This window comes from Salvelinus alpinus, chromosome 20 (genome assembly GCF_045679555.1).
Source record: "Salvelinus alpinus chromosome 20, SLU_Salpinus.1, whole genome shotgun sequence".
Lineage (NCBI taxonomy): Eukaryota > Metazoa > Chordata > Actinopteri > Salmoniformes > Salmonidae > Salvelinus > Salvelinus alpinus.
The window spans coordinates 52,633,560-52,652,718 of NC_092105.1; the positions used below are offsets into that span (position 1 = coordinate 52,633,560).

The following is a 19,159-nucleotide window of genomic DNA, read 5'->3' on the forward strand; positions in this document are numbered from 1 at the left end:
TTGCACGTTGGCCAATTGAAACGATAGTGGTGGCGGGTTACCCACTCACCAACAAATTCTCACAAGGCACCCTGATCTCCGCCCCAATGTACCTCCATCTTTTCTTCACGAGAATGACAGAGATTTGGGCCTGGCCTTGTAGAAACAGTATATCCTTTACGTTCGAATCGTTAAAGAAAACAACGCAGCCTTATAATGCTGTGAAAGGATCCAGGAACCCAAATGATTTGGATGGATCCCATCCTCCTTATAATATTAGCTTTTTTTCAAGAAGGTATCAAAATTATCAGTAAATGTTACACCCACAGAGATGCAATAGTCTCGTATCCAGTTATGGAGGGCTGCAAGTCTCCTGAACCGTTCAATGTCATAATTTAGGGAGGGCAGAGGGACAGGTATTTTGTGGTGTTTGTTGGTGTCAAGTAGTGAACCAATCAGTTCTTTAAAATCGATCTTCAGCTGTTCTGAGCTGCCTATTGAATTCCACATGAGCTATGATAGACAAATTTTCCTGATGCTGGTCTAAAATATTTGGGAGCAGCTTATTGATGTCCTGTACTCATGCTCCTGGAAAGCACAACATTTTTGCTCCAGGGACTGAGACATTTCTCACCATTTGAACTGCCCAATACAACGTCCGGAGAAGGGAATAGAGGAATCTGCCCATTCTGCCCTCTCCAGCTTGACCCCAGGCCCTGCATCCTTTGCATCTACAGACTCTTATCACAATAACGTGCTGGGTTGAGGTTCCACTCCCCTCATCAACAGTGATTTGATTGGTCATCTCTCCATGTATCACTTTCCCCTGGCTTCACAAAGCTCCTATGGCCTCCAGTGAGATGTCCTACACTGTAAACTGTTTAAAGCAGGTTTAACACCGTTGCAACCAACAGTATTTTACAGTTAAAACACTTTTCTGGCGTCCTTCCTTCCGTTACACACAGGTGTTCGGAGCACGCTAGATAGTTAATTAGCCTAGGTGGTCGCCTCGGGTCTTCTATCTGTCTTCTGTAAAAAAAAAAGCTCTGTATTCTGGATGTTGAAGATACGTATTTTCAGGAAGTTCAAATCAGGTTAATTTTCGGTTCTGAATTAAAGTTGAAAATATGTAATTTATAGGCTTATATGTTTGGGCCAAATCAAGGTTGGTCCAGACCGGACAAAATCTGAACCAAATATAGACGTCTATGATTTGGTCTGGACCAGACCAAAAGTCTATGTTCGTGGATGATCAGCTTGTCAAAAATATACGGATTCAAACTTCTGATCATGACAATTTATATTTATTATTTATCTTAACTCCTGGACAGCAGTTGTGAGTAGCCTGATTATCCATTCCATATTGTCCATTTTACTTTGACCTGTCCTGTTTGTTTGTAGCATATGTTGTTTATTAACATGTCAGCAAAAAAATAATAATATTGGGCGCCATTTAGGTTAGGCTATTTGATCGGAGAAACCTGCATGATTTAAAAAGTGTCTCTAATTACATTGTCATATATTTTATCTCCAGCCAGTCGCTACAGAAATGGCCACATACTCTTTGTACCCTATACTATATCTGCTGCTACATGATTTATGTTGAATGATTTATTTTGACAGAACGTTGGTGGAGCGTGGCAGTGACGTCTCCAACAGCACCCTGGAGAGGCGTGCTGGGAATGGACAAGCAAAATGTTTTGCACCCCTGCCTTTGACAAAGTGGGCACTGCTTATCACAGGGCGGCATCAGCGCTCACCTAAAATGCCCATATGCCACTGGTTGACAGACATTGTCATTCTTTTTGGGCTGAATTATGTGAGGTTTTATGTGTTGTCGGAGGTGCGTCTTGGTCAGTTTAGCTCAGAAAATGCCACATTCTTCAATCTGCCGCAGTAGGCGCCTAATACTACCTAATGAGCGGGCCGGTCTTGAGTGCAACACACCACTGAGCCAGACCTTACTCTCTTATTATTAGAGCAAGAGAAGGATGAAAGAAAGGAGGATAAGAAAAAGAGAGAAGCAAAATAACTTTTAGAGTCTCCTCCGTCCGTCTTAATTTTGCCACTCGTGTCTTCAGAACTGAGGCTGGCACAGGGGTGGTGAGGCTGGCACAGGGGTGGTGAGGCTGGCACAGGGGTGGTGAGGCTGGCACAGGGGTGGTGAGGCTGGCACAGGGGTGGTGAGGCTGGCACAGGGGTGGTGAGGCTGGCACAGGGGTCGTCTTATGGAAGAAGATAAATATTGATTCCGTTTGACCGTTTTTTTTCTTCACACTCTTTCCGTCGCCTTCTTGGGCACCGCTGGCTTGTTTACTCTTCATACTATTAATTTGATTTCCTCCGCGTTCTCTTCTTATTCATTTGTATTCATTACCTCCAAATATAATCGTAAACATTATTTCTGAAAGTCGTTTGCATATGAAAGAGGTCCTGATTACAATGGTGAACGAAACACAGCTCTTTCATTTTGTGCGTTTTTCATTTGTATCCTATGGTGGGGCTTTTGTGTTTTAGGTCTAGCTTGTAAGATATAGATAGTCAGTGGTTTGACACAGTTTACTAGTTTGTCAGAGAGCAGGATGAAGAGGAGGTAGATGTCTGTATTGCAGTTACTCCATTGTAATGGCTGGAATGGTATTAATGAATGAATGGAAGGTAAACACATTGTGCATTATTGATACATTTCAATTCACTCCATTCTAGCCATTGCACCCATTTAAGCCATCCTCCCTCCACCAGCCTCTCAGGTAGATCAAGGATGGATGGACAAGCTAAAGGCAGCTTGTTTGGATTCATACAATACAACTTTATAGTCCATAGTTACAGAGAACAACGGAAATGTGTCTTCTGCTTTCTTAATCTCAACCCCTCCACACACAGTGGAGAGTAGCAAAGGGTCAGTCTGCAGTGCAGTGCCCCTGGCTGGAGAGAGTGTTGTGGGGATAAGGGCCATGCTCAAGGGCCCAGCGGTATTGGATTGTTGGGCTACCTACCTACCAAAAATCTATAAATATAGTACCCAACATCGGATTTGGACCAAAGTCCTTCCTGATCATGATTAAGACATGAGGAATCCCACACAAATCCCACCCCAACAGCCAGAATACAATATCAGTTCTCTATGTCTGACAAATAGTGTGAGTATTGTTTCTTTATACTTTGTAATGTATCCACAGTTAATTTGGTGATTTTGTTATTTTCCCCTGTCCAGAGAAATGAGTCATTGAAGTTGTTTGCCTTATTTCCCCATTTGACTACTAGATGGAGCTGTTCCTGCTGTACTGCCTCACCCTTTTATCCAGTCTGCTGGTCTCTTGTGTTTCTGACATGGATTTGCAACTTTGTAGAATTACCCTGTTAGCAAAGCTGCAGCTCAAGCGGTAGCCCTTTTCCCTCAGGAACCACGTTTGATCTGCTACAGTAGCTAGCTACTATACTTGGGAGACATGAACCCCCCCCCCCCTTCCCTTTCCTCCGCTCCACCAACCCTTCCGTTCCAGAGCCACTGGGCCTGGGTCCGCTAATGAGAAGCAGTCCCTTCCAGCAGCATATAAAGCAGCTAACACACACTTACCTCTTATCTCAGACCAATAAAGCCGCTGCACAGCGGCCCCGGCTCCCAACACTTTACAGCCGCTAATGTTGGCCGCCCCGCCCCGTGTTATCATAACCTTTCATGTAAAAAAAGAGAGGTAGGAGGAAAATAATGTGGTAATGTTGCAGCGCAGTACAGTACTTCAGGGACTGTTAAACGTATAAAACGTATATCATGGTTTTAACGGCGAGAAAATGGCAACCAGATGTGCTATAGTGTAAATAAAAGGATCCAGATTGCTTATATGGTTGTAGCAATGGTGTATGCATGTGTGTGCACGTGTGTATGTGTCATATATATTCCAAATGGTTCATGCGCTATTTTAGCTACTGTAGTGTACCAATAATGTTTGTCAGCCTGTCTTTTACAAGAACATAATTTTAGAGTTTTTATGTGAATATTACATTGTTAATATTCACCACCAGTTCTGCCATTATGCCTATTCAATTCCTCAGCTTTTCTGGGCTGACTCAACACCAGATGAGTGTTGTAACAATACTTTAATAAAATAAATGATTTCAAAATAAGCTCATTCTTGTTAGCGGTGTTTGAGAGAAAAGGCAATTTAAAGAGTTTCTCTTGTACTTTTGCATTTTAGCCAGTAGTTCTGAAAGTGGCGCTCACGAGCCAAAAGTGTTCCCCAATAATTGCGTACTACGTCACATGTGTGCAGATATGTGCACCACTTCCTTGTTCTCGCTCTGCTGTGTGTGCATATCTTGCTAGCTGTCACTCAAATGGGGAGTGGCTGAAACTCATTGGCTAGAACTTGAATTGCTAGGGCCCTGGCCCACGTGGGGGAAAATGGCACAGCACAGCTTCCAGAAAAACAAAACCAGGGATGTCGTGGCTAATTGAGATAAGACAGTAATTCTGCTCATAGATTATGCATGTATGAACTACACATTAACACATCCAGCCCAAAGCGGGAGGTTTAATAAATACTTAGTAGTCACCGGAGCATGTCTTTAAGAGTTTGCTTACTGTTTCAATCACTGGTTCGTTAAAGCAGGTTGTTGTAGTAGGGTGTGAATGGTGGAACATAGTTTTGTCCACCTTCTCAACTTTACTTTAAAGTTTCTTTCCACCCACGGCAAATGTCAGACTATTGTCAACTAGGCATATCACGATGTAAATGTATTGGTATTTTATACAACTTCAGTATGTAATGTCCTTTCCACAGGTATTCTTTGCTTGAAAAAACTATCGAACAGTTGAACATGTAACATTAAACCCTCAATCATTTACCGCCCTGGCTGTGACTGTGACTAAGATGCTCCCTACTCCCTACCTCTCAGACTGTTCTACGTACATTTCTTGCCTCAACTCTGACATTTTGATTTTGTTGCATCTCATCTTATTCATTGAAATGCGTTCATTTTATGTGTTACTGTAATTCAGCTTTTAGCTGCCATAGTACACATCAAAAGGCATAAATGGCTGGAAAACAATGACAGATCACTCTCCTAGGCTGATGTGTAAAGCCAATGGTAGGTCTTGGCATTACTTTCCCTCGTGTTGAACACAGCTGATGATGGTACTGTAAGAGTTTCCCAGCATATTTGTTGTTGCTGTGGTTCCTGTGGATTCCTGTGGATTTGAGCAGACATGTTGACTGTGCCTTTAAAGAGTTTGGAAAATTCCAGAAAATTATATCATGGCTTTAGAAGATTCTGATAGGCTAATTGACATAATTTGAGTCAATTGGAGGTGTACCCGTGGATGTATTTCAAGGCCTACCTTCAAACTCAGTGCCTCTTTGCTTGACATCATGGGAAAATCAAAAGAAATCAGCCAGTAGACCTTCACAAGTCTGGTTCATCCTTGGGAGCAATTTCCAAATGCCTGAAGGTACAACGTTCAACAATAGTATGCAAGTATAAACACATGGGACCACACAGCCGTCACACCGCTCCAGAAGGAGACTCGTTCTGTCTCCTAGAGATGAACGTACTTTGGTGCAAAAATTGCAAATCAATCCCAGAACAACAGCAAATGACCTTGTGAAGATGCTGGAGGAAACGGGTACAAAAGTATCTATATCCACAGTAAAATGAGTCCAATATCGACATAACCTGAAAGGCCGCTCAGCAAGGAAGAAGCCACTGCTCCAAAACCGCCATAAAAAAGCCAGACTACGATATGCAACTGCACATGGGGACAAAGATCATGCTTTTTGGAGAAATGTCCTCTGGTCTGATGAAAAAATAAATAAAACAGTTTGACCGTAATGACCATCGTTATGTTTGGAGGAAAAAATGGGAGGCTTGCAAGCCGAAGAACACCATCCCATCTGTGAAGGACGGGGGTGGCAGCATCATGTTGTGGGGGTGCTTTGCTGCAGGAGGGACTGGTGCACTTCACAATATAGATGGCATCATGAGGCAGGAAAATAATGTGGATATATTGAAGCAACATCTCAAGACATCAGTCAGGAAGTTAAAGCTTGGTCGCAAATCACAAAGCCCTTACCTCAGTCCTATAGAACATTTGTGGGCAGAACTGAGTGTGTTCGAGCAAGGAGGCCTACAAATCTGACAACGTTACACCATCTCTGTCAGGAGGAATTGGCCAAAATTCACCCAACTTATTGTGGGAAGCTTGTCGAAGGCTACCCGAAACGTTTGACCCAAGTTAAACAATTTAAAGGCAATGCTACCAAATACTAATTGAGTGTATGTAAACTTCTGACCCAATGGGAATGTGATGAAAGAAATAAAAGCTTAAATAAGTAATTCTCTCTACTTTTATTTGGACATTTCACATTCTTAAAATAAAGTGGTAATCCTAACTGTTTTAAGACATGACATTTTTTCTAGGATTAAATGTCAGGAATTGTGAAAAACTGAGTTTAAATGTATTTGGCTAAGGTGTATGTAAACTTCCAACTTCAACTGTATAAGACATATAAGACATGGTGGTTTTGGCTCTTTGTGTGCATGTGTGTGCATGCATTCGAGTAAATTCCTCTCTAAACAATCCGTTTTTAATTTATCCATAAGACCTCTAAGGTAATACTGTAGTAGTAGTAAGACATATCCCACAATAATTTACTCTACAGTGCAGTAGTAAACTGATCAATCAATCAATCAAATCTATTTATGTTAGCCCTTTTTACACCAGGCAACGTCACAAAGTGCTATACAGAAACCCAGCCTAAAACCCCAAAGAGCAAGCATTGCAGATGTAGAAGCACGGTGACTAGGAAAAACTCCCTAGAAAGGCAGGGACCTAGGAACTAACCTAGAGAGGATCCAGGCTCTGAGGTGTGGCCAGTCTTCTTCTGGCTGTGCCGGGTGGAGATTAAAGTAGTATATGGCAAAGATGTTCAAACGTTCATAGATGACCAGCAGGGTCAAATAATACTAACCACAGTGGTTGTAGAGGGTGCAACAGGTCAGCACCTCAGGAGTAAATGTCAGTTGGCTTTTCATAGCCGAGCATTCAGAGTTCGAGACTGCAGGTGCGGTAGAGAGAGAAAGTAAAAAATGGCAGTTACGGGACGAGGTAGCACGTCCGGTGAACAGGTCAGGGTTCCATAGCCGCAGGCAGAACAGTTGAAACTGGAGCAGAAGCACGACCAGGTAGACTGGGAACAGCAAGGAGTCATCAGGCCAGGTAGTCCCATGGCTCAGTTCCTCTGGGAGGGGAGGGAGGGAGAGATAATTAGAGGGAGCATACTTAAATTACTATTTTCATGAATGTGTCAAGAGATATAGGATTAAAAAACTTGTCTGTCTCCCTTGATCCTAGGTCCTGGCAGTGTTGTGCAGACTCAGGACAACTGAGCTTTGGAGAAATATGCAGATTCAAAGAGGAGTCCGTAATTTTCTTTCTCATGATCTTTTCGTCAAAGAAGTTCATGAATTTATCACTGCTGAAGTGAAAGCCATCTTCTCTTGGGGAATGCTGCTTTTTAGTTAGCTTTGCGACAGTATCAAAAATAAATGTTGGATTGTTCTTATTTTCCTCAATTAAGTTTGAAAAATAGGATGATCGAGCAGCAGTAAGAGCTCTTCGATATTACACTGTACTGTCTTTCCAAGCTAGTGTGAAGACTTCCAGTTTCGTGGAGCGCCATTTCCGTTCCAATTTTCTGGAAGCTTGCTTCAGGGCTCGGGTATTGTCTGTATACCAGGGAGCTAGTTTTTTATGGCCAATGTCATAACGTCCATGGGTAGGTGGAGGGAGTCTGGAAGAGCATCTAGGAATTTTTGGGTTGTCCGAGAATTTATAGCGAGGCTTTTGAGGATCCTTGGTTGGGGTCTGAGCAGATTATTTGTAGCGATTGCAAATGTAATAAAATGGTGGTCCGATAGTCCAAGATTATGAGGAAAAACATTAAGATCCACAATATTTATTCCACGAGACAAAACTAATTCCAGAGTATGACTGTGGCAGTGAGTAGGTCCGGAGACATGTTGGACAAAACCCACTGAGTCAATGATGGCTCCGAAAGCCTTTTGGTGTGGGTCTGTGGACTTTTCCATGTGAATATTGTCTGCCATGACTACAAGGTCCGATAGGAATACAGGGAACTCAGTGAGGAACGCTGTATATACGGCCCAGAAGGCCTGTAAACAGTAGCTATAAAAAGTGATTGAGTAGGCTGCATAGATTTCATGACTAGAAGCTCAAAAGACGGTAACGCATTAATTTTGGGTGGGGTAAATTTGAAATTTGCTATCTTAAATGTTTGCAACACCTCTGCCTTTGGGATGCGTGGGGGACATGGTCACTAGTGTAAACGGTCATTCTTTAAAAGTAATTTCCTCACCATCTTAAATAAGCATGCCCCTTTCAAAAAATGTAGAATTAAGAACAGATATAGCCCTTGGTTCACTCCAGACCTGACTTGCCTCGACCAGCACAAAAACATCCTGTGGCGGACTGCGCAAGCATCGAATAGTCCCTGCGATATGCAACTTTTCAGGGAAGTCAGGAACCAATACATGCAGTCAGTTAGGGAAGCAAAGGCTAGCTTTTTTCAAACAGAAATGTGCATCCTGTAGCTCTAACTCCAAAAAGTTTTGGGACACTGTAAAGTCCATGGAGAATAAGAGCACCTCCTCCCAGCTGTCCACTGCACTGAGGCTAGGTAATACTGTCACCACCGATAAATCCACAAAAATCGAGAATTAATAATTTATCTACGGCTGGCCATGCTCAACCCCGGCCAACAGCTCCGCACCCCCCGCAGCTACCTCCCCAAGCCTCCCCAGCTTCTCCTTCACCCAAATCCAGATAGCAGATGTTCTGAAAGAGCTGCACAACCTGGACCCGTACAAATCAGCTGGGCTAGACGATCTGGACCCTCTCTTTCTAAAATGATCTGCCGCCATTGTTGCAACCCCTATTACCAGTCTGTTCAACCTCTCTTTTGTATCGTCTGAGATCCCTAAAGATTGGAAAGCTGCCGCGGTCATCCCCCTCTTCAAAGGGGGTGACACTCTAGACCCAAACTGTTATAGACCTATATCCATCCTGCCCTGCCTTTCTAAAGTCTTCGAAAGCCAAGTTAATAAACAGATCACTGACCATTTCGAATCCCACCGTACCTTCTCCGCTGTGCAATCCGGTTTCCGAGCTGGTCACGGGTGCACCTCAGCCACGCTCAAGGTACTAAACGATATCATAACCTCCATCGATAAAAGACAGTACTGTGCAGCCATCTTCATCGACCTGGCCAAGGCTTTCGACTCTGTCAATCACCGTATTCTTATCGGCAGACTCAACAGCCTTGGTTTCTCAAATGACTGCCTAGCCTGGTTCACCAACTACTTCTCAGACAGAGTTCAGTGTGTCAAATTGGAGGGCCTGTTGTCCGGACCTCTGGCCGTCTCTATGGGGCTACCACAGGGTTTAATTCTCGGGCCGACTCTTTTCTCTGTGTATATCAACGATGTCGCTCTTGCTGCGGGTGCTTCCCTGATCCACCTCTACGCAGACACCATTCTGTATACATTTGGCCCTTCTTTGGATACTGTGTTAACAAACCTTCGGCAATGTCATTTACAAAATAGCCTCCAACACTACTCAGAAAACTGGATGCGGTCTATCACAGTGCCATCCGTTTTGTCACCAAAGCCCCATATACCACCCACCACTGCGACCTGTATGCTCTAGTCGATTGATACATTTCTGCATTTCAGAACAGTTTCTTGCAATAGGGTGATCAAATTAAGATCCTACATCTGTATGCTTTAACCTGCTATTGCGCACACAGGCACAGGTGTGCCATACTGTACTATTGATCAAGCACCCGCTGCATTGAAACCAGTAGGCTAATTCACACTGTCTAAACGCTGAGGGTAACTAACACTGGTCTTCCCAGTGCACCTCCCGCTTTCTCCTACAGTTTGGGCTAAAAAGGGTTTGCTTTATTTAATGGTCCAATCATAATGTGATCGGACCATCAAATAAAGCAAACCTTGTTTTAATGGCTCTCCTGTGAAGTCGTGACTTGCGACATACCTGAAAACGGGTCACATATCTATCACACTGACCTCACCTTTCCCCTCTTCCCTCTTGCAGTCGCCGGGTTACTGCGACGGCAGCCTCCCTGCACTGAGCTAAAAGGGGGGAAGAGAGAGCGAACAATGGAAAGAAGAAAAGGGAGAGATTTGAGAAATGCTGAGTGTGGTGTCTGACCTCTGTGTCAGCTGATCTGGTCTCCCACTCCTCTTCTGTCTCTGGTGACTCCACATAAAAGGGCCCCTTCTCTATCCCTCTCTTTCTTCTCTCCTCTCACTTTTCTCTCGCTCCTCCTTTTCTCTCTGCTCTTTCCCCCCTCTCTGTAGTTTTTTACATTTTTTATGAAATCTATTCCTTAATTACCGCCAACATCTTCTGGTAAGCGTCCCTCACTTACATTATAATTTATTTGCCTTTCAAGTGGGCACTTAAAATGTCTCTTTAACCATTCACCCCAGAGCGGTCTGTACTGAATGGAGAGGACTTCATTTGGGTCTCAACAACCACCACCCTCCATCCCTCACCCCCCCTTCTGACCTCTACCTCCCTCCTCCATCCCCCACACCCTCTTTATTTTTCATTCTAATTTAGCTTTTTTTTCTTCTCCTTCGTCAATATGGCCCTGTAGCTTTTTGTCCCCCAAAGTGACATCCAGCAAGACCCTCCCTCTTTACCTCTATTCCCTCCAATCCACATGACTCACACAGGCTTGCTTATTTTGCATATTCCTTCTGCCCTCTAGCCTTTAGTCCTTTGTGAGATGTTGTTACTTACCAAATCTAAACACACTAGCGTTTCGAGGAGACCCCCACAGAGAGCCTTACTCTATGTGTACCTGAGACCCACTAAAGAGAGAACTAAAACCCACCTGAATTGGCTTTGAATTTCCCCTGCTTTAGTTGCATCATCCCCCTGCTCCAGATTAGACCCTCAAATTGATTCTGCAGGGCATTCATAAGCATGGTCGATGGGCTTAAGTGGCTATTAAAAGGACTTTAGCACCTTTAAGGAGAACAAAAGAGTAGAAAAGAGAAGGCTTCCCTCTTCCTTTTTACAAGGAGCACCATATCCCCCTCTTCTCTCCCTTTCTTCTCGCTTTCTATAAATATGATCCCTTGGAGAGGACCTTGGAGGTTTAGGGAGACTGCAGTGACAGCAGAGAGGCTGTTTCCTACTGTAATTAGATCTATGTGATCCTAATCATTTAGGCCATTCATTAGGGCTAATAGTTTGAGCAGCCCGAGCGACAGAACAATAATTAAGATGTGACGAGTGTGTGCTGTGTGTCATAACTGTGATTTATTGGTGTGTGACTGACTAAAAAGAGTGTGTGTGTGTGTGTTTACATGGTGTATGTGAGTGTGGATTTTGTGTGTGTGTTTTGCGTACATGTGTGTGGTTAAATGTGTGCTAGTTTGTAGGCAGCGGAGCCTATCTAAACATTGCTAAATGTATGTGAGAGACTGTGTGTCTCTCCATAGGTTCTGTGGTGTTTGTATAGTCTCTTCTGTTTGCTAGAGCCAGCCTCTGATTCTAGGACATTCTATGAAGATTTGCTGTGTTGTCCAAACTTTATAGTACACACACACACAAGCACTTGCATGCATACATGCGCGCACACACACACACACACGCACACACACACACTGTCTTTAATACGTGTATTCAGCTGGGTGTGCTAAGCCCTACTGGAGAGCATTTGCATATGTTTGTGATCTTGTCACTGGTAAAGGCTTTCAAAGCCCAGGTCAACACAGCTCATTCACTTGAATGGAGAACCAAAAGGGAAACAGCTAAGGTTTTCCAACGAGGGTTAGGAAAGGAAACCAGAACTTTCAGGAATGTCCCTTTCCAATTGTATGGCTCTTAATTCTGGGGCAAGATCATTGTCAATGGGGATTGAACACAAAACGACATCCACTTTTACAGTGTGTTGAAACATCCATGTACAGCAGTTATAACAGGTTATGTTTGTTTTACTTTGTTTTATAATTAGTGTTGCAGCATACACTTGTGCATGTGGGCGGCACGTGCACGTGTGTTTCTACAAATAGGCCTATACATTTATATGACCCTTTGTTTGACAGGGACACTCGCTGGTTCCTATCTGTGGCTTTACCGTGGTGTCGTGGTGGATGTCACAGCCATCACGTAGCTTGTACCAACCTGAGATATGTGCCGCGGCGCGCCGTGCTCTACTGCCCCGGCAATGACGAGAGGAAGCTGAGGAAACTGGCATCGCTGCGCGGCCTAGACTGTGCCGTACTGGACTGTGAGGATGGAGTGGCCCTCAGCAAGAAGGTACTGTTAGACACATATGGGTGTGCACACTCACACACAGGCATCTCTCTCTCTCTCACACACACACACACACACACACACACACACACACACACACACACACACACACACACACACTTGTACCTTGCATGACACACACACTTGCACAACCATCTCCAAGTGTGTGTGTCAGCTTCCACCTTGGCTAAAATCTTAATTCCAGCTCACTCTCTCGGTCAGCCAGGTGCTACCAGGCCTTAATCAGTGGTGAATGAGAAAATGACCTAAAAGAGATGCTTAAAACAAGCTAATTTCACCCCATTACAATACCACAAAGGCCTCTGCCGGCCCCCCTATCCCCTGCCTTTAAAACAAGGTGACCACATCCCACTGAGTCCCAACTGGGCAAGCAGCAGGAAGCCAGCAGATGCAGCAGGTTAAAAAGCATTCTTATCCTGCCCACACGGCTTCCCCATTGGCCCCGCCGGCCTCCCCTGCCCACCCCATGAAATCATGATTGGTTGGAGAAGAGAAGGGGAAAAGGTTTTTAAGTCATGATAATAAAGATGATTGATATGGCTCAGACGGTTTCTGTCGAAAGGGAATAAACTCAAAAAGGAGTAGTGTGACTGACAGGCTAAACAGCTTTGAGCCTGTTAATAAGGATGTCAATGTTTAGAAACAACAAGCTTTATGTCTTTGTGTGGAAGAGGTGGAGAGGAATGTGGCATTGTGTACACACGCGCGCGCACACACACAGACAACCATGGAAAAATAGTATTGTATTCCAAGAATCCCCTTCCTACTAATCCCATTACTGTCCCCCCTTCTGTTCTGGTGACGGCCTAACGCTCCACAACAGCGCTCCCGAGTCGGAGCAGGATTCAGTCAATTGTCACGACCATATGTTAAGCCTCAAAAAAATTCTGCCATAATGCGGCAAACCCTGTGATATATGATTTATTTGCTAGGTTAGTACTACGTTGAAATTAGTTATTAACTCTTTAATTAAAGGCACCTTTTTCTCCCCGGCTCCCTGTCTTCCACTTCCCACTCTCTCAGCTGCTTTGTGCATTGTGGCAATTGGAAATCCGTGGGGGGTTTTGTTGTATACCTTCAGACAGGACGCTTTATTTTCCTACGGGGCTAAATTACACTTCTCGTGTGTGTGCGTGCAGGCGTCCATTTTACACCGCCAATTAATGCTGCAGAACTGATAATGACATTTTGCCATTGAATGCATTCATGATTTAGATATTTTTCCCTCTAATATTTTTTTAAAGAATCCATTCAATCTGTGAAAACGCTAAATGGTGAGTGAAGGAAGACCGCAGAAGACATATTGTCACAATCGTCACCTTTGAGAATCAACCAAGCTCGCCGCTAACCTATTATGGTGTAACATTGTTACACCAGAGAGCTAAGCTATCCGGCCTTCCTGTTTGTCTCTCTATCGACGTTGTTAGCTACAGTCGCTACGCTCGCCCGCTAACCCTCGCTGCGATTACCTTCACCATGACAACGGCACAGCGGGCCTGTCGCCGTGCCAACCGATGCCAGGCCCCCACGCTGCCCCTGTTCTTGCCCGACTGACAGACGGAGTGAAAGAGAGCTGCCCAGAGCCTGCTAACTGCTACCCTGAGAGGAGAGAAACAGAGAGGAGGGGGAGAGGAGCAAAAGTCTAGAGAGAAGGAGAGGAGGAGGAGAGGAGGAGGGAAATAGTGGGGGGAAGACAAGGCTGACCGCACTAACACTATTATGCATATCATCATATCTGTAAGATCAGTGGGAAGGAGGAGAAGAGGGGGATGAGGTGGAGGAGGGCAAGCTGAAACCCTGTAGTGGAGCTGACGGCTACACCTGTCTCTTTCATCCCCCCCTTGGTACCTTCTCTTCGTACCCTATAGGCTAGCGTTCCTCCTGACGTCTCGCTCTCCCCTGTTGGCCTTCTATCTCCTTCACTTCTCCATCCCTCCCTCCTGACTCCCCTCCGTTGAGATTTTCTGTGTAATCCCTGGAAGTTTGGAACTAATGAACTAACTGCTGAGCCTCTGAAACAGAGCCTGGTCCAAAACTATACTGTACTTCACACTCCATTTCCTTCGCCAGATGGTAGGGTGGCGTGGCTGCGCCGGAAGGGAGCAACTTCACACACACACAATATTTTATATATATATATATATATATCTTACACGAGCACGGATGCACAGACAGACACACGCATAGACACACACTAACACACACACACACACACACACACACACACATATACACATATACACACATTGCCCATTTTGATGGGTTAGAAAAAGACTAACTCTGAGATATAAAATGGCCCTGGTTTCATTAGCTGTAGGCTATTGGCAGAGACCAGGGGTGAGGATGTCTTTGGCTAGGTTTTGGTGCGTGTGTCTGTCTTTCTGTGTCATCTGATCCACTCTCCTGCAGGTGGTGGTAGTGACTGCCACATAACACAAACATGGTGACCAGCGCTCTTGCTCTGAATTGCTCCTCTCTCTTTCTCGCTCACTCTCTCACTCACACACACACACACACACACACAGTTCCTTTTTGATTTGTAAAGAAAAGTGTTTGAACAAAAAGTTGTTTTATAGTCAATGCATCTTGTCATCCAAATGTTACTCTTCACAATGCCTAATATTGTCCACCATAATGATTTAGTCACGTCATCCATGTGAATATGGAAGACACACAGTGAAAGACAGATTTGGGATTTATACAGTGCATTCGGAAAGTATTCAGACCTGTTCCCTTTTTCCACAACTTGTTACGTTAGACTTATTCTAAAATGGATTGTGTAAAAACTTTTCCTCATCAATCCACACACAATACCCCATAATGACAAAGTGGAAACAGGTTTTTTAAATGAAACATTTAAAATATAGAGCTTATAGAACAATGAATCTTAGACCCTTTTATAAGCATCTGAGATGTTAGGATATAAAAACTGAGTTGTTGACCAATAGTATTTCTGTAAAGTTAACCGCTGCTTCTCAGAGGCGTGACAATGGGGGTTGGCAAGACTAACACAGAGAATGCTGAATTCAAATCAAATGTTATTGGCCACATACACTTGTTTAGCAGATGTTATTGCGAGTGTTGCGAAATGTTTGTTTCTAGCTCCTCTTGTATACAGTTGATAAGAAGAGTCACTTCGGGGCTGACCTGCACAGGCATCTGGAACTGTAGAGAGCTACTGTTGTTGTTGTATTGTGTGTGTGGGCAAACGTGTTTATGAGTATGTGCATGGAGATGCGTGTGTGTGTGTGTGCACAAAGCCACGAGACAGGCCAGTCATTTTATGTCCTGTTGTGACGACCCGCAATGCCATTTAAAATGAGCTCAGGTGAAGGACCTTTGTGTGTGTATGTACAGTGCCTTCGGAAAGTATTCAGACCCCTTGACTTTTTCCACATTTTGTTACGTTACAGCCTTATTCTAAAATGGATAAAAAAAGAATAATCCTCAGCAATCGACACACAACGTCTCATAATGACATAGTGAAAACAGGTTTTTAGAAATGTTTGCAAATGTATTACAAATAAAAAACTAAGTATTCAGACCCTTTGCTATGAGACTCGAAATTGGAGTCCATTTGTGGTAAATTCAGTTGATTGGACAGGATTTGGAAAGGCACACACCTATCTATATAAGGTTCCACAGTTGACAGTGCATGTCAGAGCAAAAACCAAGCCATGAGGTCAAAGGAATTGTCCATAGAGCTCCGAGACAGGATTGTGTCGAGGCACAGATCTGGGGAAGGGTACCAAAAACGTTTTGCAGCATTGAAGGTCCCCAAGAACACATTGGCCTCCATCATTCTTAAATGGAAGAAGTTTGGAACCACCAAGACCCTTCCTAGAGCTGGCCGCCCAGCCAAACTGAGCAATCGGAGGGAGAAGGGCCTGATGGTCACTCTGACAGAGCTCCAGACTCTCAGACCATGAGAAACAAGATTCTCTGGTCTGATGAAACCAAGATTCAACTTTTTGTCCTGAATGCCAAGCGTCACATCTGGAGGAAAACTGGCACCATCCCTACGGTGAAGCGTGGTGGTGGTAGCATCATGCTGTGAGGATGTTTTTCAGCGGCAGGGACTGGGAGACTAGTCCGGATCGAGGGAAAGATGAACGAAGCAAATTAAAGAGATCCTTGATGAAAACCTGCTCCAGAGCGCTCAGGACCTCAGACTGGGGCTAAGGTTCACCTTCCAACAGGACAACGACCCTAAGCACACAGCTAAGACAACGCAGGAGTGGCTCTGCAGAGACGAGTGGAAAAACACCCCAAATACAGGTGTGCCAAGCTTGCAGCGTCATACCCAAGAAGACGTGACGCTGTAATCGCTGCCAAAGGTGCTTCAACAAAGTATTAAGTAAAAGGTCTGAATACTTATGTTAATGTAATTAAAAAACATTTCTAAAAACGTTTTTGCTTTGTCATTATGGGGTATTGTGTGTAGATTGATGAGGGGAAAATACAATTGAATCCATTTTAGAATAAGGCTGTAAGATAACAAAATTTGTAAAAAGTTAATGGGTCTGAATACTTTCCGAATGCACTCTACATACCGTATACCAAATCCAATAATTCTCATTGGATCACATATTTGTTTTGTTCTGTAGCAGTTCACTAAAAGTATTCTAAGATTAGGCATAGGACACATTTGACTTTTGACAAAACAACTCCACTTTACTACAGCACATACTTGTAAACATCGTAAGGAAATCAATTGATATTTTTACTCCACTCTCCATTACCACCAGCAAGCGTCATTCTTAGTCATTCAATTTGTCCCACCCTGGGTTAATGTTATAGTGTAGGGAAACGCGTGGTGTAATTCCCTGTCCTTTAATCTATATTATTGGATCTGCTACATAGAAAAACAGCTACTGTCTTTAATGCAATGTTTGGTGTCAGCTGATTATTGTCAATTGTATTTATGTTCCAGTTCTGCTGGTGGCAGCGAGTAGGAAGTGAGAAGTGTTGCCTTCAGAATCATATTGTAAGTTGTGTGTACCGTATATAGTTTGCTTAATTCTTTCTGAAGTGCCTTACGTAGTTGTTACATTGCTATGGATTGCACTTGGATATTAGGTAATATCTTTTTTCTTCTCAGAATTCATTGTAATTTGTTGTCCACACATCAAAGTTTTCAGTTTAACATAAATGATGCAGCCAATTGTCTTCCAATAAGGACTTAATTTGAATGCACATATTGTTAGTCAAGAGAGGAAGTTTGAGACATTTATTCTAAAAGTAAAAAGAGTCAAATTAATATTTATTTGACAGATGGGACACTTGGGGATCAATCCTCAGTGTGTGTGTGTGTGTGTCTGTCTGTGTCTCTGTATGCGTGCCCTTGTCTGCGGCTGTGTGTTTGTGCATGCACTGATATCTGTGTGTATGTGTGCCCCTGATCTCTTCAGTGAGCCTTGTAGAGTTGCGAGAAACTCCCAGCCAACCTGCCAAGAATTACAAAATAATCTGAGCCGCTCACCCAGAAAATAGATCCTGCCTCAACGAGATCATACACACACCCTGTCTTTGCCAAACCAATCTGCCTGTCACAGACCTGTGTGTGCGTTCTTGCATGTCATGTATGCTTGTGTGTGTGTGTTAGTCCTATCAGTGTGTGGGTTAAGCGGCAGGCGTCCTGCCACAGTCATGTGTGGGGTGTGGTCCATGGGAGGGTGGGGGCTCAGAATTCGTGGAAGGTGCAGACAATTTAATGATTGTCTATGGCTTGGATTGTTCTTCTGGAATGGTAGTAGATGGGGTTTCCTCATAGTGTGTGGGGTAATTCTTCAGCACAATGTGTGTGATACAATACTGAGTACTCCTAGCATCCCTCTCTATGGCCCTCGTCTCTTGGGACAGAAACACACACACGTCGCGCGCACACACACATGCTCCAGATGCTGTGGGTTGAGGCCAGGGGTTCAGAGAAAGAGAGAGGGATCATAAAATGCTGAGAAAGAGAGAACACAGAGGTTCCTCTCTCCCTCTCTCATTATCCTGTTACATTCCCTTTGTTTTCCCTGGCTGACCCACGGCCCGGCGCTACGTGTGCTTTTGAACGGAGGGAGAGAGAGAGGGATGGAAGGAAGGAAGAAAAAAGGAGTGGAAGGGAGGGATGTATTCTCACTCCCCCACACCGCTATGTGTGCTAGGGAATGAAGGGATGGAGGGAGTTGGAAAAAGAGAGGAAGGATGGATGGATTCTCCCTTCCCTTTTTCCCCTCCTACATCACCATGCGCTACGTATGTTATGGGATTCAGGGAGAGAGGAGGAGGGATGGCAGGAGAAGGGAAAAGATGAGCGTAACTGAGGGATGAATGGATGGATTCTCCCTTCCCTCCTCCCCTTCTATACCTCTCCAGCTACAGTACGAGTCAAACGTTTGGGCACACCTACTCATTCAAAGTTTTTTATTTTTTATTTTTTATTCTTTCCTACATTGTAGAATAATAGTGAAGACATCAAAACGATGAAATAACACATATGGAATCATGTAGTAACCAAAAAAGTGTTTAAACAAATCAAAATTCATTTTATATTTGATATTCTTCAAAGTAGCCACCATTTGCCTTGATGACAGCTTTGCACACTCTTGGCATCCTCTCAACCAGCTTGATGAGGTAGTCACCTGGAATGCATTCCAATTAGCAGGTGTGCCTTGTTAAAAGTTAATTAGTGGAATTTATTTCCTTAATGCATTTGAGGCAGTCAGTTGTGTTGTGACAAGGTAGGGGTGGTATACGGTAGGTAGCCTAGTGGTTAGAGCATTGGACTAGTTACCAAAA

The 19,159-nt window shown here is 43.9% G+C and overlaps 1 protein-coding gene across 2 annotated transcripts in view; it reads left to right on the top strand.

The window, feature by feature from the left end:
• The window catches only part of clybl (citrate lyase beta like), a 175,037-nt gene that overhangs the window by 72,031 nt on the left and 83,847 nt on the right, over nt 1-19,159 (top strand). For both annotated transcript variants that reach the window (XM_071356129.1, XM_071356128.1), the window contains exon 2: nt 12,139-12,352. In XM_071356129.1, the coding sequence (XP_071212230.1) occupies nt 12,139-12,352 (214 nt within the window). The remainder of the gene's footprint in view (nt 1-12,138; nt 12,353-19,159) is intronic.